The sequence below is a fragment of the Cherax quadricarinatus genome, chromosome 11, assembly GCF_038502225.1.
Source record: "Cherax quadricarinatus isolate ZL_2023a chromosome 11, ASM3850222v1, whole genome shotgun sequence".
In the NCBI taxonomy this organism is placed as follows: domain Eukaryota; kingdom Metazoa; phylum Arthropoda; class Malacostraca; order Decapoda; family Parastacidae; genus Cherax; species Cherax quadricarinatus.
The window spans coordinates 38436237-38462569 of record NC_091302.1 but is presented as its reverse complement, the minus strand read 5'-3'; the positions used below and the strand labels follow the sequence as shown (position 1 = coordinate 38462569).

The 26333-nt window shown below is 45.3% G+C and overlaps 1 protein-coding gene across 13 annotated transcripts in view; it reads right to left on the bottom strand.

The window, feature by feature from the left end:
* Positions 1-26333, bottom strand: part of Usp47 (ubiquitin specific protease 47) — a 433614-nt gene that overhangs the window by 343315 nt on the left and 63966 nt on the right. For 4 of the 13 annotated variants that reach the window (XM_070083986.1, XM_070083988.1, XM_070083989.1 and 1 more), the window contains exon 1: positions 22247-23927. The exons of the other annotated variants lie outside the window; for them this stretch is intronic. In XM_070083986.1, the coding sequence (XP_069940087.1) occupies positions 22247-23586 (1340 nt within the window). In that variant the 5' untranslated portion in view covers positions 23587-23927. Of the gene's footprint in view, positions 1-22246; positions 23928-26333 lie in introns of those variants that run through there. 13 annotated transcript variants of the gene reach the window in all.

Genomic DNA, 26333 nt, shown 5'->3' with positions numbered 1-26333 from the left:
ATTTTGTGTAGCCAACCGAAATACTATGTTTACACTAACTTAGGGGTCTGGAGTGTTCTCCACGGATGCCAATCATACATATTGTATTATCGGCTGCGAATGATAAATGTAAGACTTTATTAAAAATAAGAGCGAGAATTAAGCAAATACTGGGCCTTCATGACGGAGGGAAGGGAGTATTTAAATTAAAGAGGCCTCTAACCTGACTGTTTACTATTAGTAGTTGGGTATGATTTGTTGAGAAAGTTGAAGGCCCATCTTCCCCAGTTATTCCGAGGACTCTTCTACTCTTGCAACCTGGCCTTTGGCTAGGTAATCAGGTTTAATCCAAGGGCAGTGTAGCTCCAATTCCTTCAATCAGGAGCTCTTCACCAGCAGCATCAAGGTACGTCCTTGAAGGAATCTTGTTTAACAATATTACAAATAAGCACTCTTTCCAAGACTTTGATGTGTGACGTCAGTTATGTGGACTTACGTCGCCATTGCTTAATAAACTGCTATCATTGTGACGTGGGTCTCTGTCAGTGGTAAATTTTTTAGAGCTTGAGGGGCGACACCTGTCTGAGCTCTTCCCCTATAATATTAGGACTGATTCTGTTCAAGGGTCTTCGGAGTATCAATGACTTCTTCATACATGACCATGTTATCAATGACTTCTTCATACATGACCATGCTGTCAATGACTTCTTCATACATGACCATGCTCTCAATGACTTCTTCATACTTGACCATGCTGTCAATGACTTCTTCATACTTGACCATGCTGTCAATGACTTCTTCATACATGACCATGCTGTCAATAACTTCTTCATACATGACCATGCTGTCAATGACTTCTTCATACTTGACCATGTTATCAATGACTTCTTCATACATGACCATGCTGTCAATGACTTCTTCATACATGACCATGCTGTCAATGACTTCTTCATACATGACCATGCTGTCAATGACTTCTTCATACATGACCATGCTGTCAATGACTTCTTCATACATGACCATGCTGTCAATGACTTCTTCATACTTGACCATGCTGTCAATGACTTCTTCATACTTGACCATGCTGTCAATGACTTCTTCATACTTGACCATGCTGTCAATGACTTCTTCATACTTGACCATGCTGTCAATGACTTCTTCATACTTGACCATGCTGTCAATGACTTCTTCATACATGACCATGCTGTCAATGACTTCATACTTGACCATGCTGTCAATGACTTCTTCATACATGACGATGAAATTAAGACACATGTGCAACATCTGGGTATCTTTATTGTAGACGTTTCGCCATCCAGTGGCTTTATCAATACAAATTCTAGGACACGACTAAGGTGCTATTCGCACCTACTCCAAGGTTGAGGGACTGATTACCTCATCTTCTGTACATAGTCTTACTGTCTTCAAGTTATGTCCTAGAATTTGTATTGATAAAGCCACTGGATGGCGAAACGTCTACAATAAAGATACCCAGATGTTGCACATGTGTCTTAATTTCATCTTGTCGGTATTATATATCATTCTTACACAATTCATACATGACCATGCTGTCAATGACTTCTTCATACATGACCATGTTATCAATGACTTCTTCATACATGACCATGCTGTCAATGACTTCTTCATTCATGATCATGCTGTCAATGACTTCTTCATACATGACCATGCTGTCAATGACTTCTTCATACATGACCATGCTGTCAATGACTTCTTCATACATGACCATGCTGTCAATGACTTCTTCATACATGATCATGCTGTCAATGACTTCTTCATACATGACCATGCTGTCAATGACTTCTTCATACATGACCATGCTGTCAATGACTTCTTCATACATGATCATGCTGTCAATGACTTCTTCATACTTGACCATGCTGTCAATGACTTCATACTTGACCATGCTGTCAATGACTTCTTCATACTTGACCATGCTGTCAATGACTTCTTCATACTTGACCATGCTGTCAATGACTTCTTCATACTTGACCATGCTGTCAATGACTTCTTCATACTTGACCATGCTGTCAATGACTTCTTCATACTTGACCATGCTGTCAATGACTTCTTCATACTTGACCATGCTGTCAATGACTTCTTCATACTTGACCATGCTGTCAATGACTTCTTCATACTTGACCATGCTGTCAATGACTTCTTCATACTTGACCATGCTGTCAATGACTTCTTCATACTTGACCATGCTGTCAATGACTTCTTCATACTTGACCATGCTGTCAATGACTTCTTCATACTTGACCATGCTGTCAATGACTTCTTCATACTTGACCATGCTGTCAATGACTTCTTCATACTTGACCATGCTGTCAATGACTTCTTCATACTTGACCATGCTGTCAATGACTTCTTCATACTTGACCATGCTGTCAATGACTTCTTCATACTTGACCATGCTGTCAATGACTTCATATCTGACCATCCTGTCAATGACTTCTTCATATCTGACCATCCTGTCAATGACTTCTTCATATCTGACCATCTTGTCAATGACTTCTTCATACTTGACCATCCTGTCAATGACTTCTTCATATCTGACCATCCTGTCAATGACTTCATATCTGACCATCTTGTCAATGACTTCTTCATACTTGACCATGCTGTCAATGACTTCTTCATACCTGACCATCCTGTCAATGACTTCTTCATACCTGACCATCCTGTCAATGACTTCTTCATACCTGACCATCCTGTCAATGACTTCTTCATACCTGACCATGCTGTCAATAACTTCTTCATACTTGACCATGCTGTCAATGACCTCTTCATACTTGACCATGCTGTCAATGACTTCTTCATACTTGACCATGCTGTCAATGACTTCATATTTGACCATCCTGTCAATGACTTCTTCATATCTGACCATCCTGTCAATGACTTCTTCATATCTGACCATCTTGTCAATGACTTCTTCATACTTGACCATGCTGTCAATGACTTCTTCATACTTGACCATGCTGTCAATGACTTCTTCATACTTGACCATGCTGTCAATGACTTCTTCATACTTGACCATGCTGTCAATGACTTCTTCATACTTGATCATGCCGTCAATGACTTCTTCATACTTGACCATACTACCAACGAGGTCTTCGAAGCCGAAGTGAGGGACGGGTACAGATAAACTACTGTGCATGCAAGGTAGCAAATACGAGAATTGCCTTTTAATATCCTTTGCAAGTTGTCATTTACAACACTGTACACCCAGCGTCAGGTTAATCCTGGAATAAGCAGTACGACTATGAAGCCAACTCATAACTAAGCATACACGGAGTTCGAGGGAGTCCTGAGACAGACACTGTAGAGAGCGCAACAAGAGGTCATATATGGAGGTTGAAAATTGAAGCCACATGGACGTCAGTTAACACTTATACAGTGCAAAACTTGTGAATACCTGTAGTCCAGGGATTCTCAACTTTTCCTCCATCATTAACTCCCTTGGCTTGATGTATTTCTCCATTTACCCCCTTACTTCCATACAAAAAAAAATGATCGCCATCATAAAGGGACAGAAAAACAAGGTCAGGAAAAAAAATTATTCAGGTGTATGTATGTGTGATACATTCGTATCTCACACTCACACACACGCACGCGCACGCGCGCACACACACACACACAAACACACACACACACACACACACACACACACACACACACACATTTTACAAAATGAAATTTAATTATTATTCAATTATCATGTACATCACATATTTACCCCTTGCCATGTAATTTTTCCCCTAGGGGTAAATTTACCCCTGGTTGAGAATTACTGCTGTAGTCTCTTCCGGAGGTTACCGGGAAGGGTGGGGGGGGCAAGGACCGGTCAAGGACCAGTTCTCCTGGTTACTGGCCTGATCGATCAGGTTGTTGGTGCCTGTCACCAGCAGTCCAACGTATGCACCACAGTTGACAAGAACATTAGAACATAAACCAAGTATACACAAAACTCAAGCATTTACTTTTAGTATAAAAAAGCGCTAAACCCGTGTGGGTCATACATCTAAGATCATTCAGTCTGCACTCTCAAACAAACAAAACTCACTGACATATGAAGGTATTTTATGACCTGAGGTGCCACACACTTGCCACTGAGAGTACACACAACAACGAAAGGACAAATCTGACGCACCAACACATAACTGGCGCCCACCAATGCAGCGTGCGACATACTGCAGCAATTTGGCCACGCACTAGTTAATAACAGTCACTGACGCACAAGCCAACTGGCTACCACGGAGAAGACACGCTAACACCACACACGAACGAACGAACGAGCACGCACACACGCGCGCACGCACGCACGCGCGCGCGCGCACACACACACACACCTATACTACAACCCACTCACTGTTCCCTCTGCCACCAACCCCCATATCACAAACCTCACCCCAACAGCTGTCCCTTATGGGCATTCTGACCCCACCCCCATCAACACAAACCCCACCTACACCACAGCCCCATATAGGCCCCCACCAAGGCTCTCGCTCCCCCAACCCCAATATACTTGCATGACCACAATGATAGAAAAGAAACTAAAGGTTTGGTACACAAACGCGGATGGAATAACGAATAAACATGAGTGGAATGAAAGAATCAGTGAAAAATCCCCAGACATCATAGCAGTCACAGAAACAAAACTCGCTGAGACAATAACAGACACAATCTTCCCAACAGGATATCAGATCCTGAGGAAAGATAGAAGGAGTAGAGGGGGAGGAGGGGTTGCACTGCTCATAAAACACCAATGGGGATTTGAGGAAATGGAAGGCATGGACATGATTGGAGAAAGAGACTACATTGTAGGTACAATTCAGTCCGGAGAACATAAAGTAGTCATTGGAGTGATGTATAACCCACCACAGAACTGCAGGAGGCCAAGAGAGGAGTACGAAGAAAACAACAGGGTGATGGTGGACACACTGGCTGAGGTGGCAAGAAGAGCTCCCTCGAGCAGAGCAAAGTTACTGGTAATGGGCGATTTCAACCACAGGGAGATCGACTGGGAAAACCTGGAGCCACATGGGGGTCCCGAAACATGGAGAGCCAAGATGATGGATGTGGTACTTGAAAACCTCATGCATCAACATGTCAGGGACACAACCAGAGAGAGAGAGGGGAGGATGAGCCAGCAAGACTGGATCTTGTGTTCACCCTGAGCAGTTCAGACATTGAGGACATCACTTACGAGAGGCCCCTTGGAGCTAGCGATCATGTGGTTCTGAGTTTTGACTATATAGTAGAGTTAAAAGTGGAGAAGGTAACAGGAACTGAAGGGAACAGGCCAAACTATAAAAGGGGGGACTACACAGGTATGAGAAACTTCCTGCAGGAGGTTCAGTGGGACAGAGAAATGGTAGGAAAATCAGTAAACGAGATGATGGAATATGTGGCAACAAAGTGCAAGGAGGCAGAGGAAAGTTTTGTTCCCAAGGGAAACAGAAATAATAGGAAGACCAAAACGAGTCCTTGGGGTAACGAAGGTGTAGGGAGGCAAAAACTAAGTGCAACAGAGAATGGAAAAGGTACAGGAGGCATAGGACCCAGGAAAACAAGGAGATTAGTAGAAGAGCCAGAAACGAGTATGCGCAGATGAGGGAGGCCCAGCGACAGTATGAAAACGACATAGCATCGAAAGTCAAATCTGACCCGAAACTGCTGTATAGCCACATTAGGAGGAAGACAACAGTCAAGGACCAGGTGATAAGGCTGAGGAAAGAAGGTGGAGAACTCACAAGAAACGATCAAGAGGTATGTGAGGAGCTCAACACGAGATTTAAGGAAGTATATACAGTAGAGACAGGAAGGACTCTGGGGGGACAGACCAGATGGGGACACCAACAAGGAATACACCAACAAGTGTTGGACGACATACATACAGATGAGGAGGAGGTGAAGAAACTGCTAAGGGACATCGATACCTCAAAGGCAATGGGACCGGACAACATCTCTCTGTGGGTCCTTAGAGAGGGAGCAGATATGTTGTGCGTACCACTTACCACAATCTTCAACACATCCCTGGAAACTGGGCAACTACCTGAGGTATGGAAGACGGCAAATGTAGTTCCCAGTTTCAAAAAAGGAGACAGAAAAGAGGCACTAAACTATAGACCTGTGTCATTGACGTGTATAGTATGCAAAATTATGGAGAAGATTATCAGGAGGAGAGTGGTGGAGCACCTGGAACGGAACAGGAGTATAAATGCCAACCAGCACGGATTCACGGAAGGCAAATCCTGTGTCACAAACCTTCTGGAGTTTTATGATAAAATAACAGAAGTAAGACAAGAGAGAGAGGGGTGGGTTGATTGCATCTTCTTGGACTGCAAGAAGGCCTTTGACACAGTTCCTCACAAGAGATTAGTGCAGAAGCTAGAGCATCAGGCGCATATAACAGGAAGGGCACTGCAATGGATCAGAGAATACCTGACAGGGAGGCAACAACGAGTCATGGTACGTAATGATGTATCACAGTGGGCACCTGTGACGAGCGGGGTCCCACAGGGGTCGGTCCTAGGACCAGTGCTATTTTTGGTATATGTGAACGACATGACGGAAGGGTTAGACTCAGAAGTGTCCCTGTTTGCAGATGATGTGAAGTTAATGAGGAGAATTAAATCTGATGAGGACCAGGCAGGACTTCAAAGAGACCTGGACAGACTGGACACCTGGTCCAGCAAATGGCTTCTCGAATTTAATCCTGCCAAATGCAAAGTCATGAAGATAGGGGAAGGGCACAGAAGACCACAGACAGAGTATAGGCTAGGTGGCCAAAGACTGCAAACCTCACTCAAGGAGAAAGATCTTGGGGTGAGTATAACACCGAGCATGTCTCCGGAAGCACACATCAATCAGATAACTGCTGCAGCATATGGGCGCCTGGCAAACCTGAGAACAGCATTCCGATACCTTAGTAAGGAATCATTCAAGACACTGTACACCGTGTATGTCAGGCCCATACTGGAGTATGCAGCACCTGTTTGGAACCCGCACTTGATAAAGCACGTCAAGAAACTAGAGAAAGTACAAAGGTTTGCAACAAGGTTAGTTCCAGAGCTAAGGGGAATGTCCTATGAAGAAAGATTAAGGGAAATCGGCCTGACGACACTGGAGGACAGGAGGGTCAGGGGAGACATGATAACGACATATAAAATACTGCGTGGAATAGACAAGGTGGACAAGGACAGGATGTTCCAGGGAGGGGACACAGAAACAAGAGGCCACAATTGGAAGTTGAAGACACAAATGAGTCAGAGAGATAGTAGGAAGTATTTCTTCAGTCATAGAGTTGTAAGGCAGTGGAATAGCCTAGAAAATGACGTAGTGGAGGCAGGAACCATACACAGTTTTAAGACGAGGTTTGATAAAGCTCATGGAGCGGGGAGAGAGAGGGCCTAGTAGCAACCGGTGAAGAGGCGGGGCCAGGAGCTAGGACTCGACCCCTGCAACCACAAATAGGTGAGTACAAATAGGCGAGTACACACACACGCGCGCTCTCTCGCTCATTCACACTCTGGCGGGTCCAGGTGCCGGCGCCTGCATCGCGGCAGAGTCTGGAGTGAGCCAGTCCATCCCACTGTAGTGCAGGACGACCTGTGCAGATGGCTTACGACAGTGGCAAGTGAGGGATTGTTGGAGTGGGAGGAAGGAGGCCATCTGGCAGAACGCCACGGGCAGAGCACATAAGAAAAAGGAGCTGAAGGTATTGATAATTCAGTCCATTCTCGCACCAAGTGATAAACGTTCAGATTTGAACGCTGCATTTTTTACCCTTTCCACCTCACTGCCAGACGAACATCGGACGCTTTTGTATTTTGATTATTTGTTGCTAAATATGTTTTTATTGGTTTATGCAGTGGCGCAGAGTGAAAAAAAATTCTATGGTAAGCAAGTGACACTGTTAGGCTTTTTTAATACTGTACAGTATTAACATTAGCATATAGTATTTGCTTTAGTGATTGGCTTCAGCAAATAAAATATAAAGTGGTAACAACATTTAACCTGCAATATTAAACAGTTAAATTAAAATAATTCTGACTTGTGAGCATAATTATCAGTAATTTTCTTGCAAAATTCTGCCTTGCTCTGAAGATTTATGCAATAATTCTGTTTCATTTGATAGAAGGGCCAAATTTTGCAATCTTTCATGATCAAAAGAATATCTGCAGTAAACTTAAAATTCGTTTCAAAGCAGAGAAACTGAGGTCTACTAATGTAGTCGTTACTGGAAAAAAAAAACTCAGTTTCTAGCTACTTCACTAAACTTTGCCAAATTATTCTATTTTATGAACATCACACTATTACTGTGTTATCTTCGAGTTTTTCTAATAAGTAAACAACTCTTAAGTTGTGATTTCAGAAACAAAAAAAAAATAAAAATAAGATAAAATTAAGACACATGTGCAACATCTGGGTATCTTTATTGTAGACGTTTCGCCATCCAGTGGCTTTATCAATACAAATTCCAGGACATAACTGAAGACAGTATGTAGAACTAAAATAAGGATAAACTTCCGTGACTGAAGAGCTCTAAATCTTAATGAATCCAAATTTGCGAATCTGATGACCTGGTTAAAGTGTCGTGTTATATTTCTGGAGTGTTGCTGATAGGGATGTATAATGAATAGTACGAAAAGGAACAACTAGTATGAAAAGGAACAACTTGAAAAACACACTACTTTCGCTGCACGAATCTCGAGCAAATTTAAGTCTTCTCGTGGATGGCAACAATTAGCTTCGAGGGGAGGGGAAAATCCAGCATCAAAATGCTTACCATATTATATTAGCTAGTCTGTGGATTATTTTTCCCAGGGTCTCATTGGTTGAAAAGGAAATATTACAGGATTAAAAGCTATTTAGAAGCACGTAAATTAAAGGTATGTGTATACTAAATGTAAGTAGAAATTTCTAAAATTTACCTGCCATATTACTTGCTCATGACAGAGAAAAGATTACTAATGTGAAATATTTGCGTTAATATTTAAATTTGTAGTTTTCATCTTACATTTGACACCAGCATATTTTATCTTGCAAGAGAGAGGAAAATGTCTTACTAAAAATTCAATGTTGCGTATTCAAAGGAAAGGTTTTCAAGTGGAGAAACACTACTTCCTAACAAAATAAAAAAAAAAAAACGGAACTCTTATTGCACCAAGTTTAAATTTACTGAAGCATAAATAAAACAAATGCAGAATACCGTATACAGTTATATACCTAAACAAAGATATTTTAATTCTGAAGAGAGGATTCTTTTATAAACAGTGCAAGCCTTGATACTTACAAATGAATACATGCCACTGGGTTTGTGACATCCCTTATTTAATCTAATATAAAAGAAAATACCATTTGATGAGCAATTATAATCATTAAAAAAAATGGTGCTCAGCACAATGCGAACTGACGTACTATAATGAGACTGTGTATCATAGTAGTAGTCAGATCGCTTCTGTTCTTACTCATCACTACACAATCAGCACTCACGCTAACACCCACCAACAGCCTAAACTAATACTCTCACCCACCTACGCCCCACACGTCATCTGGGCTGTGCCAAACGCTAAAATTATCTTTCACCGCCCGAGCTTTCAAACTCTGAAGACGCTAGGCCAGGGTTGAGCTAGGCCTCTAGCGTCATCAACTTAATTAAGAGGCGGGAAACCCCACTTTACTGGACTACTCAGCTGATACGCGGGTAGTTGTGCGTGCATGTTTAATTACTAACTGTATCTACAGGAGCAGCTATGCTCGTGGTGTCCCATATTCAGTATTTTTTTTTTTTGTCAAATAAATATTTAAAGTTTCAAGCAGTTGCACAGAAATCGTAATAATTCGACTGCAAACAAATCAGAGAAAGTGTGGATGGAGCACGAACCCATGACAGGTGAGTCTTTAATTAAGCTAGCAGGCCAGAGGGTGTTAATCATTGGACCATGCCGGCCTAACAAGATTCGTCAAACTATATATATTTCTTTATACCACAGGAAACCTAACATGGCCCCCACTGTGACCACAAATACAAGTTTTTACAGATACTTTCGTGAGCCGCAATGATGGCGGCTTTGAGGAGACTTGAGGCAGAGCACGCCACAGTCATGATAGTGAGGAATTCGTCTGTAAAAACCTGCATTTGTGGTCATAGTGGGGCCCATGATAACATTCCATGGAAATATTGAAATATAACTACTTGGATGAATTTTGTTAGGCCGGCATGGACCAGTGGTTAACACATTGGCTTGAGAGTTTCAGGGCCCACCTGCCATGGCTTTGAGCCCCACCCGTTCTGTGATTTGTTGAAGTGAGGACTATGGTGTCTAGCCACACTATCTCCTACACTGTGAACAATTATCAAAGGGGTTTATCTTGTAATTTGACAATGACAAATTGTTTTAAGTGTTGTAATTGCACTTCGGTGTTTGACGAGGATGGACCTTGCCGAGATTTCAAGTAAAATTAGATTTTGTCACCTAACCGGCTAGTTGATACTACACTATATCCATCCTACGGACGGTACCGGCTAGTTTGTGCACCCCATATTCATCTTGTGCTCGGTAGAGCAAGAGCATAAGAGTCTACGAACTCAAAAAAAAAAAAAAAAGGCTTACCGTGGTAAATGTTTAGTGGTTGGTTTATTTGTGGTAACAGTAGAAATCGCCGGAAGAGCGCGCGCGCTCACGAGAGCCATAATCTCCTGTATGTATACTTATGTACATAGAGCGACAAAAAAAGATAAAGCACCTACACGAGAGAGTGTTAGAAAAACTAATACTAATTTAGAAAAAGGAAGTACTGCCTCACGAATTTAATTAATTGTGACATAATAAATAAGTTCGAGAAAGACAAGACAGCTAGACCAGTTGACTGCATATTACTACATGAAAGAATACGACAATATTCTGCCAAAGACTGATTAAAAAACGCAAGGTGGAAGCAGTACAAAAAGTGCTCCAGTCCATCAATGAATACCTGACACTACGGAAGACAAGTAATGGTATGAGAGAGAATTTCCAGACCAGAAAGGGTAACTCATGGAATGACCTGCCAGATGAGCCTCAGGAGGGCTACACAAGGCTCCTAGTAGCCTGAACGGCTACTTGACTGTACGCCCCATGCTCATCCAATGATCGGTAGCGTAAAGAAACCAGTATTACAGGAGTCACAATGGGTTTCCAGCGAACCCACTGAATATAGTGGCATCTAAACTAATATTACAATCATTTCACGTATCACTTGTGGGCGTCTCCCTTACCCCTGGCTCCATCCTCTCTTAAACCTCCGTCCTTCCACACTAACAAGATAAGGCAGAGGACACTGAACGAAAATCAAAGTGTAGTACACAAATATAAATGGTATCAATAAAAATTGAGAATTAAGTAAGAATATAAGATACTTGGCCATCCCGGAAACAAAGCTTAATGGATTAGTAATAGTGAGAAAGAAGACAGTTAAAATAAAAGAGTGGCACTAATGAGCGGAAATCAGTGGTGTTTTGAAATTCACAAACACACGGGAATATAAAGAACAAATAACAGGGGTGGTTACAATGAGAGAGGGGCTAAAGTAATTGTAGCAATGATAAACAACCCCCCATCCTCCTGAATAACAGGAAGTTAAGGAAGGCGTATGAGGATAACGAAACAATACGCATCGTGGAAACAGCAACACAGGGTGCACACAGGGTGAAAGTGAAAATGTTGATCATAAAAGGATTAAAACTTCAGGGAGACAGAATGGGGGGAAAACAAATCTGCGGAGAATTTAAACTACAGGAAGATAGAATGAGGAAAACTGAGATCTGTATGCGGAAATGGGAATGTGGAGGAAAGCAGCAGTAATGAAAATCGTTGTCAGCCAGCATGTCAAGAAAACGATATGACGGAGGTATGATTAACCTGCAAAACTTGGCCTACTCTAGATAAAGGAAAAAACCCACAGGATGGGACGATCATGTAGCACCGAAATCTGAGCGCTTGAAATTGGGAATGAAGAGATGGGAAGAAAAAAAACGACAAGAAACCTAACTACAAAAGAAAGTACTGTAATGGGACGAGAGGCTTTTGAGAAATGAGCGAGGAAAGGAAAATTGTAAATGAAACACCACAAGAGATTTTGGATAGCGAAGATATGAAGTGTAAAGAGGACACACAACACAACATGGACAAACAATAAATTCTGAAAATTTTAAGTCACTTATTTACCACCAAACTGATCTCAAAGCTGAAGACTCAAGCCTACGTTACTGAGTAAGAATTAGAGTATTTTATCAAAACAATACACTGACAAAGTAGATAGCGACAGAAAGGAGAGGCGGATGAACGAAGAGTATACTAGAGTTAAACAACCAAACTAGCAAGAAATGAAAAAAATGTAGATATCAAGAAATAAGAGCAGGGGTAGGTGAAGAATTGAGACACTTATGCAACACATGGGAACCTTTATTTTAGAAACGTTTCGCCACACAGTGGCTTCATCAGTCCAATACAAAGTAGAGATGGGTAAGGAGAGTAGAAGTTTGAGGTAATCAGTCCCTCAACCTGGAATCGATGTGTTCAGTCCATCCTACAAGAGTGATGGACTGAACACATCGATTCCAGGTTGAGGGACTGATTACCTCAAACTTCTACTCTCCTTACCCATCTCTACTTTGTATTGGACTGATGAAGCCACTGTGTGGCGAAACGTTTCTTCAATAAAGATTCCCATGCGTTGCATAAGTGTCTCAATTCTTCAACTTGTCGGTTTTCAAAACCATTCATCACAGGGGTAGGTGGTAGACGCAAACTCCAAACACAGATTCAAGAGTAAATATGACACAAGCCAAGAGATTAGAAATGAAAAACACCAGTGGATCGCAGCTTGAGAAACAAGACCCAGGAGATAAGCCTCATTCCCGGCAAACAGCTAAGTGAGTACACACAACACTTTCTTTCCAAGGTCGCGGCTCATACCTTCTAAAATACCTGGCGGCAGCTGCATCGTTAAAGTGATTGACGTTGATACTTAATACAGTACTTCAGGGCTGTGTCCACCTGTGCAAAAAACCTTCGATGTCTGTTCTTTCACAGTGAGATACTGGTGGGTGCGCGTGCGTTACTCACTGGCAGATACGCCGTTTGAAACAAATATTTTAGGCGTGTGCTTGTCAGGCCACATTGGCACCTCTTCCTTGTACACCACCACCTACGCCTACCCCCTTTACCCCATTATTACTAATTATTCTTTTTTTTTTCCCCCAGCTTCCACCCTCGACATTCCTCCTGTCCTTTTCCTGCCTCTCAACTTCTCTTCACCCTATATATATCCCTCCTGTTCTCTCCTCAACAAGTTGCTTTAAATAAAGTTGATCTCGATCATTCTGAGAAGTGTTGTATGTGAGACTCGAGGTGTGGAGATAACATTGATTGAGATCATGACCAGAGCCACCACCACCAACACAGCCAACAAAGTAATACGACTGCCAACCTAGCAAACTAAATACAACACACGCCACAGCAATTTGTATATACCTCGTAGTTCAGTGACAGGGCGTTTGGCTCACATCCCAAACGTCCCGGGATCAATTCCAGGCGGGGCGCTGTTCACCTACCAGTACATGCCTAACAGTCTACTACTACGGGTTGCATCTTATTAGAGGACCTAAGAAATCCAATGAAAATAAGCCACACTACTCTTCTTGGGTTCCCTAGTTATTAATGTACCGGGGCTAATATGGGCAAGATGGCGGTGACGGACCTCTCACACTTCGAGTGATGCTCGTTCAGATTTGAAAGTTGTCTTCACCATGATCCCATTTTTTTTTACTTATATTTAAATGTTTTACTCAACGTAAATCCCATTCGTAAATTTACATAAAGCATACATTGAATCTGAGAACCACGTAAGCAAATTAACGTAGTGAAAAGGTGATACAGTGGTGGGTGGTATTAGTCTGTATATACCTTTGACGAGTTTCCTCGAGTCTACAACCGGAGTCCGTCAGGAAGTAGAACAAGTGCTCCTCGACACCGGTCTTAAGTCATATGATGACATGATAACTAAAGCTGCTGATCACCGTGGCCGAGGCCTTCCACTGGATTGCCGGTCCACCCAGTATAAAAAAAAGTAAAGCTCACATCATGTGATGTGCTGTATTGTTTGGAGAGGGTGATGTCGGCGGAGATGGTGGCGATAACGATGACAGCAGGAATGGCCACTGAGTACAAGAGACCGTTATAGTACATTAGCAACTAATCACATTCTTCCCAACGATCAACTTAACTATCTGTCCACATATAATAGCTTCACCATTCAATACGATCACGTGCGTCTGCACCCCCACTGCAGCCCGTGTGTTTTCCAAGCTGAGTGGAACTTCACCACCCTGAGTGACGAGGCGCGCGATGCCTTCCCAAGAACCTACTTACGTGCCTCACTACGGGATGCAATTAACAAGCTGAACAACTGTGCTTCCAGGGGTCGAATCATAGCTACCAGCCTCGCTTAATTCCAACTAACAAGTTTTACTTATTCTAAGTTTCTAGGGACTAGTCGCATCTACTATTACAACTGAATGTTGTGTTTGCTTCCTAAGTAGGTTTATATCTGTGTGTGTGTGTGTGTGTGTGTGGGGAGGGGGAGGGTGAAGGTGTGTTCGTGTGCTTGCACACAAACATAGGGGCGTGAGGGTGGTGGCCCCCCTTACTGACCCATAAGGGTTGCTCTGCTTCTAGCTCACCTACTGACTCTCATTCACTCACGGAAGTGCACCTGCATCTATTCTTCTCATCTCTCACAAATAACACATTCTCAAGCCACGATTGACACTCGTGTGGATATCAACGTTTTTTGGTTCTTAGCCAGTGCATTACCCAGTCACGGCCATTTTTATTTTTTACTTAGTTGTTCAATATACTTATATAGGCTTATGTGACCTACACCAATCTAACCTAACGTAATCAAGGAACGGGTGGGGTTTGAACTCATGGCAACTGAGTCATAAAACTCACGTGCCAGTGTGTTAACTACTTGGTCAACTGGTTTTAATAAGATTCATCCAACTAGGAATATTTCTATACACCATAGGGAAGTTAGCATGGGCCCCACTGTGACCACATATCCCACACTAGCATGGCTGTGGTGAACTCTTGCTCAAGTCCCCTAGGGATTCATCTGTAAAAACCTGCATTTGTGGTCACAGTGGTGGCCCATGCTAACCTCCCTATGGTGTAGACATATCCTTAGTTGGATGAATCTTATTAAAGCCAGCTGCCCCACTGGTGAACACACTGGCCTGTGAGTTTTAGGATTCGCTTGCCATGGGTTCAAACTCCATCCGTTCAGTGATTTGTTTGCAATCGTGTTATTCCGATTTCGTGATTAACTTAACCTAAATTAAATAACTGAAAATAATATTTCCCAGTTTAAAGGAAAAGTTAAGAGAATCTAGTAAAAAATGAGGCAGCAACAAATTAGGAATAACTTAAGACTAATAAAACTTAAGCATCTGACCAATGCAGCATCGAGCACGCGATAGCAAGAAGAGACAACCGCAAATCTGTTAATGATACCCGTGATCACTGCCCCCACTGCAACTATTAAATGCCATGTTAACTATGAAGAAATACACAGAAAAGTAAGTATATTTGTATACCGAATGCAAGTATACGTTTGTAAGATTTTACCCGTCATCTTACATATTCGGAGACAAAGGCCAGCAACCCTCCTTGTCAAAGTGAAAAATATTTAATATTCTTCCATTTCACACCAACACAGCAGAAGGGTAGTAGTACCTTCCTAGATAGTCGCTGTCGACTAGGCTTCTACAAGATAATACAAGGATACAAGAAAGAGAATTTTATAGCGACCTAACAGTAAGAGCAGAAGGCCACAAGTGTAAACCGAAAAAAAAGTGCGGAAAGGATGCCAGAAAGTATATCTTGACGCGTAAGAGTGGTAGAGTGCTGGCATGGAATTCAGGTGGTGGTATATGGTGCAACCACTTGAAAACTTGCAAAAAAGTATTTTGCAAACTAAGGACTGAAGATGTAACACCACGAGAAGTACTGCCTCTGTAACTACAATCAGGTAATCACAAACAGATGACTGACTGACTGACATGCATATACACAGGCAAATGAGGTTTAGAATGTTTCATGTTTCGTCACCAAACTGGCACCGGAGCTAAGGGGGAACAGCAACAGGAAAAATATGAACTAGATCTACCGACACTGGAGAAACAGGATCGCAACATACAAAATATTACATGACGAAAAATTATCACATGAATCATAGTATACAATATGAAACATGATCACAACATAAAATATGAGACATGATCACAACATACAATATGAGACATGATCATAACATACAATATGAGACATAATCACAACATACAATATGAGACATGATCACAACATACAATATGAGACATGATCACAACATACAATATGAGACATGATCACAACATACAATATGAGACATGATCACAACATACAACATGAGACATGATCATAACATACAATATGAGACACGATCACAACATACAAGATATTAAATGAGGAAACATGACAAGAACATACAAAATACTCTAGAGCATGGGAAGTGTGGACGAAGATAAGTCTGCCATGGAATGAACCCCTTCGATGACCCAGACAGACATTTGAAGGTACTGTTACATGGTAAGGAGAGCAAAGCAACAGATCAAGCTATGAAACTACTAAACAGAAACTAAACTCCATATAAATGTTCAAAACTAGAAGCAGCAGAGGTAAACAACGTCCGTCGGTAGGAAACACACACACACACACACACACACACACACACACACACACACGAGCCAATGTTCTACCTCAACCAACTTGGCAAAGTTAATTATGAAAGAAAATACAAAAAAATTAGTACTTTCAACTGTGTACAATGAAAACAAGTAGGCGACACTTGGGGTATTTTATTAGCAGATGTTTTCCACCCCAGTGGACGAAATGTCTCCTAATAATATGACTGAAGTGTTGCACGTGTCTTGTGCATAGAGTTTATTAGTATTGACATGCCTAGTACTTATATTGGTACCTTCATTTAATTTTTCATCTTAATCATGTGAAGGCACTAAACCCGTAGGGGTCAAAGAGCGTCTGTATCCTATATCCTTCGGTATAAGGAAGGTGAAGTCAGGTATAGTTCCTTGGATCAAGAGCCCCTTACCAGCATCATGGAACCTCTCGAGGGACCGGCACCTTCCACAAGGTTTTCAACGATTGTAAAGACAAAAATGAGATGAAGGGGGCACTAGATTTTTTCCTCGAGTTGTGAAACACTAGTATGAATTACAACAGAAAAGTAGAAACCGCTACAACATCGGGAAATATATAAAAATATATATGTTGAAGACGGGACACAACGAGCATAACTCTACTCCGGAAGCTACACACTAGTTAGGAACAGATAATTACATACCCACTTAAGTACATACGATACAATAATTACATACCGACTTACATACGTAAGATACAATAATTACATACCCACTTACACACGTACGATATAATTACATACCAACTTACGTACGTACAATAATTACATACCCACTTACTTACATACGAGACAATAAAGAAACGTTAGAATTAAGGTAATAGAGAAGCTTATAAAACTAAACATTGGCACATGCTACATTTATATTTTATATGGATTATTAACCCCGGTGGATTAATAATCCATATAAAATCCGTATTAACCACGGTGGGTTTATAACCCAAGAAAGCCAAGCCGTGTGGCTTATTTTCGCTGAAGTACTCTGTTCTTCCCAAGGATGGTACCCACAACAGATTACCAACCCCCAGGTGCCTATTTCCAACAGTTTGTTAAACGTGTATAAATGCACATTTTCGACCGAACATCATACTGGGTAAAAACACTGTACAAGATAAACAGTGGTTGATGGTTGGAATGAAATAAATGTAATGTACCTAGACAACTACTACGTCAGTTTTTTCATGGGTACTCACAGCCAAAAGTTCTTAACACTACCAGTTTTATCAACTCCTATTGTCTTTAATTTAGATTAGGTTTAATTAGATTACGATAAGTAAACTTATAATAAATTTAAATATAACCACACTTACGCAGATTTAAAGAATCTATCGAGATACGTCTGGCAAAGTGACCGAGGGAAAAAAAAAAAAGATGAAGTGTTTAAATGTGAGCATTTTTCACTCGTACTGCAAGAATGGATTGAATAAAGCACTGGTAATTAAAAAAAAAGTTATATTTTAAGCTTTAAATCTATCATGAAGGCCCGATGAGTTACTGGGCCGCGGAATTGCTCCCGCGGCCCAGTTTCGGACCAGGCCCTAAATTCGTAGAGGTCTAAGAACTATTAAGAAACAAAGAAAAGTGAAGATAATTCTATAGTGAACGTAAGAAGATTAAAAGATTAACCTGCCATCTTTAATGCTCACGAGACAAAGAAAACCCCAGAAGTCCTGGCAGATTACAGAACATTTAACAGGCTTACGTCTGACACTCATGGGAGGCGGCTATACCTCCCAGCATGGTAGTTTTGTTTAACCTGGTCACTGTTACGACGAGGTAGAAGCATCCCAACTGATGTATTTTATTAGTTTGGTTAAGCTGGGTTTTATGAAGTAAATTTAAGCAAAGCCTAACGAACCCTAAAGTAAGAGAGGGTAAGATGAACGTGGAGAAAGTAAAGGGAGCTGGGTAGACAGGGTACTGGGGTAGTTACTGAGATTGTGTTGTAACGCACGCACTAATTTAATGCTTATAAAAATAATTAACAACATGACAGCTTGATATCTGTAACCAAATATAGGTAATTACACTTGAGCACTGTATTGTAACTATGAAGAGAATTAGGTGTACACACACACACACACACACATTATACTTAGCGACACAAACGAATAAAAAACATATGGTCATATCAAGCCAGTGACATCATTACAAGGGCGTGTTGACATGAACTAAGAGAATGCATCAGAATAGTAGTAGTGGTTCGTAACTCCATGCGTTGTGTGCTAGAAAGACACTTTCTGCAGAGAAAACCTTTACTACAGACGACGTTTTATAAACTGCTATCCAGAGCGAAACATCTTATATAACGAAGGCTTACACTGCGGTGTCTATCTAGCATGTTTGTTTGCAATCTTTGCCAACTTAAAACTCACGCTGATTCCAGTTTTTACACGCTAGTTAACCCACGATCAAAACGTAGGTGGGCGGGGTCTCCAAGAGCTAGGGTTCAACCCGTTCCCAACATACACTTGGAACGATGTACTCATCGTCGTACTAAAATCTCCTTGCTCAGGCTGACAGCTTTCCGTACCTCATGCATAAAGCCCATCCTGTATGATGGAATACGATCAAATATACTTAGTCTTTCTTTCCACAACGTAACTATCATATAGAATAAGTTAGCCACGCACTGTTGGGCTCCCTCTTTATTATATAGAATAGTGAAGCCATATACTGCGGATGCTTCAGTTGCAACTACCATAAAAAGTAGAGGTAGCCGTATATTGCTGGTACCCCCACTATGCAACTATCATATATGAGAGGGTAGCAACACAACTCAAATATAGCCAATTCTGTTTTTAAAAACAAGTTCGTGTGATGGCTCTCATAGGGATGCCACAGGGTCTCCCTACAACCAGAACCAGAGTGCCACTTGGAAGCAAGCATTCTGCACCAGATCTGACCTACCCTCCAGACCTTTACCTCTGTGCCACCAAGATGGATGATGCCAAGGCCAGGACACACAGCAATCTCCATGACCAGGCATCAGGCCAGAACAATGACCATGACCAGGCACCAGGCCAGAACAGCAACCTCCATGACCAGGCCAGAACAGCAACCTCCATGACCAGGCATCAGGCCAAAACAATGATCATGACCAGGCACCAGGCCAGAACAGCAACCTCCATGATCAGGCCAGAACAGCAACCTCCATGACCAGGCATCAGGCCAGAACAATGACCAGACACCAGGCCAGAACAGTGACCTCCATGCCCAGGCCAGAACAGCAACCTCCATGACCAGGCATCAGGCCAGAACAATGACCATGACCAGGCACCAGGCCAGAACAGCAACCTCCATGACCAGGCATCAGGCCAGAACAATGACCATGACCAGACACCAGGCCAGAACAGTGACCTCCATGCCCAGGCACCAGGCCAGAATAATAATCTCCATGACCAGGCACCAAGCCAGAACAGTGACTTCCATGACCAGGCCAGAACATTGACCTCCATGATCAGGCCAGAACACAGTGACCTCCATGACCAGGCCAGAACACAGTGACCTCCATGAACAGGCACCAGGCCAGAACACAGTAACCTCCATGACCAGGCCAGAACACAGTGACCTACATGACCAGGCCGGAACACAGTGACCTCCATGAGCAGGCACCAGGCCAGAACACAGTTACCTCCATGACCAGGCCAGAACACAGTGACCTACATGACCAGGTCAGAACAGTGACCTCCATGACCAGGCCAGAACACAGTGACCTACATGACTAGGCCAGAACACAGTGACCTACATAACCAGGCCAGAACACAGTGACCTACATGACCAGGCCAGAACACAGTGACCTCCATGACCAGGCCAGAACACAGTGACCTACATGAGCAGGCCAGAACACAGTGACCTACATGAGCAGGCCAGAACACAGTGACCTACATGAGCAGGCCAGAACACAGTGACCTACATGAGCAGGCCAGAACACAGTGACCTACATGAGCAGGCCAGAACACAGTGACCTACATGACCAGGCCAGAACACAGTGACCTACATGACCAGGCCAGAACACAGTGACCTACATGAGCAGGCATCATAACCAGGCTAGAACACAGTGACCAACATGACCAGGCCAGAACACAGTGACCTACATGACCAGGCCAGAACACAGTGACCTACATGAGCAGGCATCATAACCAGGCTAGAACACAGTGACCAACATGACCAGGCCAGAACACAGTGACCTACATGACCAGGCCAGAACACAGTGACCTACATGAGCAGGCATCATAACCAGGCCAGAACACAGTGACCTACATGACCAGGCCAGAACACAGTGACCTACATGACCAGGCCAGAACACAGTGACCTACATGAGCAGGCATCATAACCAGGCCAGAACACAGTGACCTACATGAGCAGGCCAGAATACAGTGACCTACATGAGCAGGCCAGAACACAGTGACCTACATGAGCAGGCATCATAACCAGGCCAGAACACAGTGACCTACATGAGCAGGCATCATAACCAGGCCAGAACACAGTGACCTACATGAGCAGGCATCATAACCAGGCCAGAACATTACTCGTAAAAGCTGTCCAGCCTCCAATTCTTTTGTATGATTATTAAATTCGTGGGGAATCGGCGTATTTTGGAAATAAATTAAAGCTTAAAATTAAGATACCCAATATTAAACAGGTTATATACTGAGCAACTGGTAAATAAAACTAACTCCGTAATCGGTAGAAATGGAACTGGCGTATTTGAATTATTCTACGATATAGGTATCGCAAAATATACCAGCATTCAATAATAGTCCAAGGCAATTCCAATTTCCTGGAACTAGAGTACAAACATTCAATAATAGCCCAGGCATGTCCAATTCTTTGGAACTGGAGTTTTTCACTGGTATCAGGGTACCTCCCTAGGATCGACTTTTCAGAAGCCTTCATGAGAACAAGCACGCCAGAGATTTTATAATACAATACGCCCCGCGATGCCATTTCGTTATTGTGGAGAACTGACACGCATAAAGAGGCTAACCAGACACAATCCAAAATAACAAATGTTGGAAAAATACACGTAAGCGCAATATAACGCAATCCTTCATAATTTTTAAAGGGGTGCACCGGTCAGCCAGCGTAAGGCCTTGGTCAAATGACCAAAAACTCCAGCTGGGGGTCATCACATGACTACAACCCGCGTCAGGAAACAACTGTTCTGTTTCCTGACAAACCTTATCTAACCTAACCTTTACTACGTTTCGTGCACACAATGGGTTTCAACACGTCACAGATCTGTCTGACGTGATCAAGTCATTGTGTGGGCGAAACGTAGTCATCAATAAAGGATCGCATTATACTGCATTTGTGGGTATTTTTCTATAATGTCGGTATTTTATACCATTCATCTTTATAATAAACCTTAAACTTTCTAAAAAAAATTCGAGGGAAATAAACTTGAGAGAATTCAGGATACTCCAGGCTGGAACTACATTACTTGGTGCAGGAGTGTGGGTGAGTGGCGGCGAGATAGGACATCACACACTGATGACGTGGGCGTGTAGGTGGACTGATGACGTGGGCGTGTAGGTGAACTGGTGGTGACGTGAGCGTGTAGGTGGACTGGTGGTGACGTGGGCGTGTAGGTGAACTGGTGGTGACGTGAGCGTGTAGGTGGACTGGTGGTGACGTGAGCGTGTAGGTGGACTGGTGGTGACGTGAGCGTGTAGGTGGACTGGTGGTGACGTGGGCGTGTAGGTGGACTGGAGTTGACGTGGGCGTGTAGGTGGACTGGTGGTGACGTGGGCGTGTAGGTGGATTGGTGACGTGGGCGTGTAGGTGGACTGGTGGTGGCGACGTAGGCGTGTAGGTGGACTGGTGATGGCGACGTACGTGTATAGGTGGACTGGTGGTGGTGACGCGGGCGTGTCGGTGGACTGGTGGTGGCGACGTAGGCGTGTAGGTGGACTGGTGGTGGTGACGCGGGCGTGTCGGTGGACTGATGGTGGTGACGTGGGCATGTCGGTGGACTGGTGGTGGTGACGTGGACGTGTCGGTGGATTGGTGACGTGGGCGTGTAGGTGGACTGGTGACGTGGGCGTGTATGAGGACTGGTGGTGACGTGGGCGTGTAGGTGGACAGGTGGTGACGTGGGCGTGTCGGTGGACTGGTGGTGGTGACGTGGGCGTGTCGGTGGACTGGTGGTGGTGGTGACGTGAGCGTGTCGGTGGCATGGTGGTGGCGACGTGGGCGTGTAGATGGCCTGTTGGTGGTGACGTGGGCATGTCGGTGGACTAGAGGTGACGTGGGCGTGTAGGTAGACTGGTGGTGACGTGTTCGTGTCGGTGGACTGGTGGTGGTGACGTGGGCGTGTCGGTGGACTGGTGGTGGTGACGTGGGCGTGTCGGTGTACTGGTGGTGACGTGGGCGTGTAGGTGGACTGGTGACGTGGGCGTGTAGGTGGACTGGTGGCGACGTGGGCGTGTAGGAGGACTGGTGATGGCGACGTGGGCGTGTAGGTGGACTGGTGGTGGCGACGTGGGCGTGTAGGTGGACTGGTGGTGGTGACGTGGGCATGTCGGTGGACCGGTGGTGACGTGGGCGTGTCGGTTGACTGGTGATGACGTGGGCGTGTAGGTGGACTGGTGGTGGTGACGTGGGCGTGTAGGTGGACTGGTGGTGGTGACGTAGGCGTGTAGGTAGACTGGTGGTGATGACGTGGGCGTGTAGGTGGACTGGTGGTGGTGACGTGAACGTGTAGGTGGACTGGTGGTGATGACGTGGGCGTGTAGGTGGACTGGTGGTAACGTGGGCGTGTAGGTGGACTGGTGGTGACATGGGCGTGTAGGTGGACTGGTGGTGACGTGGGCGTGTAGGTGGATTGGTGGTGGTGACGTGGGCGTGTAGGTGAACTGGTGGTGGTGACGTAGGCGTGTAGGTAGACTGGTGGGGGTGACGTGGGCGTGTAGGTGAACTGGTGATGACGTGGGCGTGTAGGTGGACTGGTGGTGGTGACGTAGGCGTGTAGGTAGACTGGTGGTGGTGACGTGGGCGTGTAGGTGGACTGGTGGTGACGTGGGCGTGTAGGTGGAGTGGTGGCGACGTGGGCGTATAGGTGGACTGGTGGTGACGTGGGCGTGTAGGTAGACTGGTGGTGGTGACGTCGGCGTGTAGGTGAACTGGTGGTGACGTAGGCATGTAGGTAGACTGGTGGTGGTGACGTGGGCGTGTAGGTGAACTGGTGATGACGTGGGCGTGTAGGTGGACTGGTGGTAACGTCGGCGTGTAAGTGGACTGGTGACTTGGGCGTGTAGGAGTGGTGGCGACGTAGGCGTGTAGGTGTAGTGGCGACGTGGGCGTGTAGGTGTAGTGGCGACGTGGGCGTGTAGGTGAACTGGTTGTGGTTACGTAGGCGTGTAGGTGGACTGGTGACTTGGGCGTGTAGGTGGAGTGGTGGTGACGTGGGCGAGTAGGTGGAGTGGTGGTAGTGACGTGGGCGTGTAGGTGGACTGGTGGTGACGTGGGCGTGTAGGTGAACTGGTGGTGGTGACGTAGGCGTGTAGGAAGACTGGTGGTGGTGACGTGAGCGTGTAGGTGGACTGGTGGTGGTGACGTAGGCGTGTAGGAAGACTGGTGGTGGTGACGTGAGCGTGTAGGTGGACTGGTGGTAACGTGGGCGTGTAGGTGGACTGGTGACTTTGGCGTGTAGGAGTGGTGGCGACGTGGGCGTGTAGGTGGACTGGTGGTGGTAACGTAGGCGTGTAGGTAGACTGGTGGTAGTGACGTGGGAGTGTAGGTGGACTGGTGGGGACGACGTGGGCGTGTAGGACTGGTGGTAACGTGGGCGTGTAGGTGGACTGGTGACTTGGGCGTGTAGGTGGAGTGGAGGCGACGTGGGCGTGTAGCTGGAGTGGTGACGTGGGCGTGTAGGTGGACTGGTGGTGACGTGGGCGTGTAGGTGGACTGGTGGTGACGTGGGCGTGTAGGTGGACTGGTGGTGACGTGGGCGTGTAGGTGAACTGGTGGTGGTGACGTAGGCGTGTAGGTAGACTGGTGGTGGTGACGTGGGCGTGTAGGTGAACTGGTGATGACGTGGGCGTGTAGGTGGACTGGTGGTAACGTCGGCGTGTAGGTGGACTGGTGACTTGGGCGTGTAGGAGTGGTGGCGACGTGGGCGTGTAGGTGTAGTGGCGACGTGGGCGTGTAGGTGGACTGGTGGTGATGACGTGGGCGTGTAGGTGAACTGGTTGTGGTGACGTAGGCGTGTAGGTGAACTGGTGGTGGTGACGTAGGCGTGTAGGTGGACTGGTGACTTGGGCGTGTAGGTGGAGTGGTGGCGACGTCGGCGAGTAGGTGGAGTGGTGGTGGTGACGTGGGCGTGTGGGTGGACTGGTGGTGACGTGGGCGTGTAGGTGAACTGGTGGTGGTGACGTAGGCGTGTAGGTGAACTGGTGGTGGTGACGTAGGCGTGTAGGTAGACTGCTGGTGGTGACGTGGGCGTGTAGGTGAACTGATGACGTGAGCGTGTAGGTGGACTGGTGGTAACGTGGGCGTGTAGGTGGACTGGTGACTTGGGCGTGTAGGAGTGGTGGCGACGTGGGCGTGTAGGTGGAATAGTGGCGACGTGGGCGTGTAGGTGGACTGGTGGTGACGTGGCCATGTAGGTGAACTGGTGGTGGTGACGTAGGCGTGTAGGTGAACTGGTGGTGGTGACGTAGGCGTGTAGGTGAACTGGTGGTGGTGACGTAGGCGTGTAGGTGAACTGGTGGTGGTGACGTAGGCGTGTAGGTGGACTGGCGACTTGGGCGTGTAGGTGGAGTGGTGGCGACGTGGGCGTGTAGGTGGACTGGTGGTGGTGACGTGGGCGTGTAGGTGAACTGGTGGTGGTGACGTAGGCGTGTAGGTAGACTGGTGGTGGTGACGTGGGCGTGTAGGTGAACTGGTGATGACGTGGGCTAGTAGGTGGACTGGTGGTAGCGTGGGCGTGTAGGTGGACTGGTGACTTGGGCGTGTAGGAGTGGTGGCGACGTGGGCGTGTAGGCGGACTGGTGGTGACGTAGGCGTGTAGGTAGACTGGTGGAGGTGACGACGTGGGCGTGTAGGTGGACTGGTGGTGACGACGTGGGCTTGTAGGTGGACTGGTGGTGACGGGGGCGTGTAGGTGGACTGGTGACTTGGGCGTGCAGGTGGAGTGGTGGCGACGTGGGCGTGTAGGTGGAGTGGTGGTGGTGACGTGGGCGTGTAGGTGGACTGGTGGTGACGTGGGAGTGTAGGTGGACTGGTGGTGGTGACGTGGGCGTGTAGGTGAACTGGTGGTGGTGACGTAGGCGTGTAGGTAGACTGGTGGTGGTGACGTAGGCGTGTAGGTAGACTGGTGGTGGTGACGTAGGCGTGTAGGTAGACTGGTGGTGGTGACGGGCGTGTAGGTGAACTGGTGATGACGTGGGCGTGTAGGTGGACTGGTGGTAACGTGGGCGTGTAGGTGGACTGGTGACTTGGGCGTGTAGGTGGACTCGTGGTGGTGACGTAGGCGTGTAGGTAGACTGGTGGTGGTGACGCGGGCGTGTAGGTGGACTGGTGGTGAC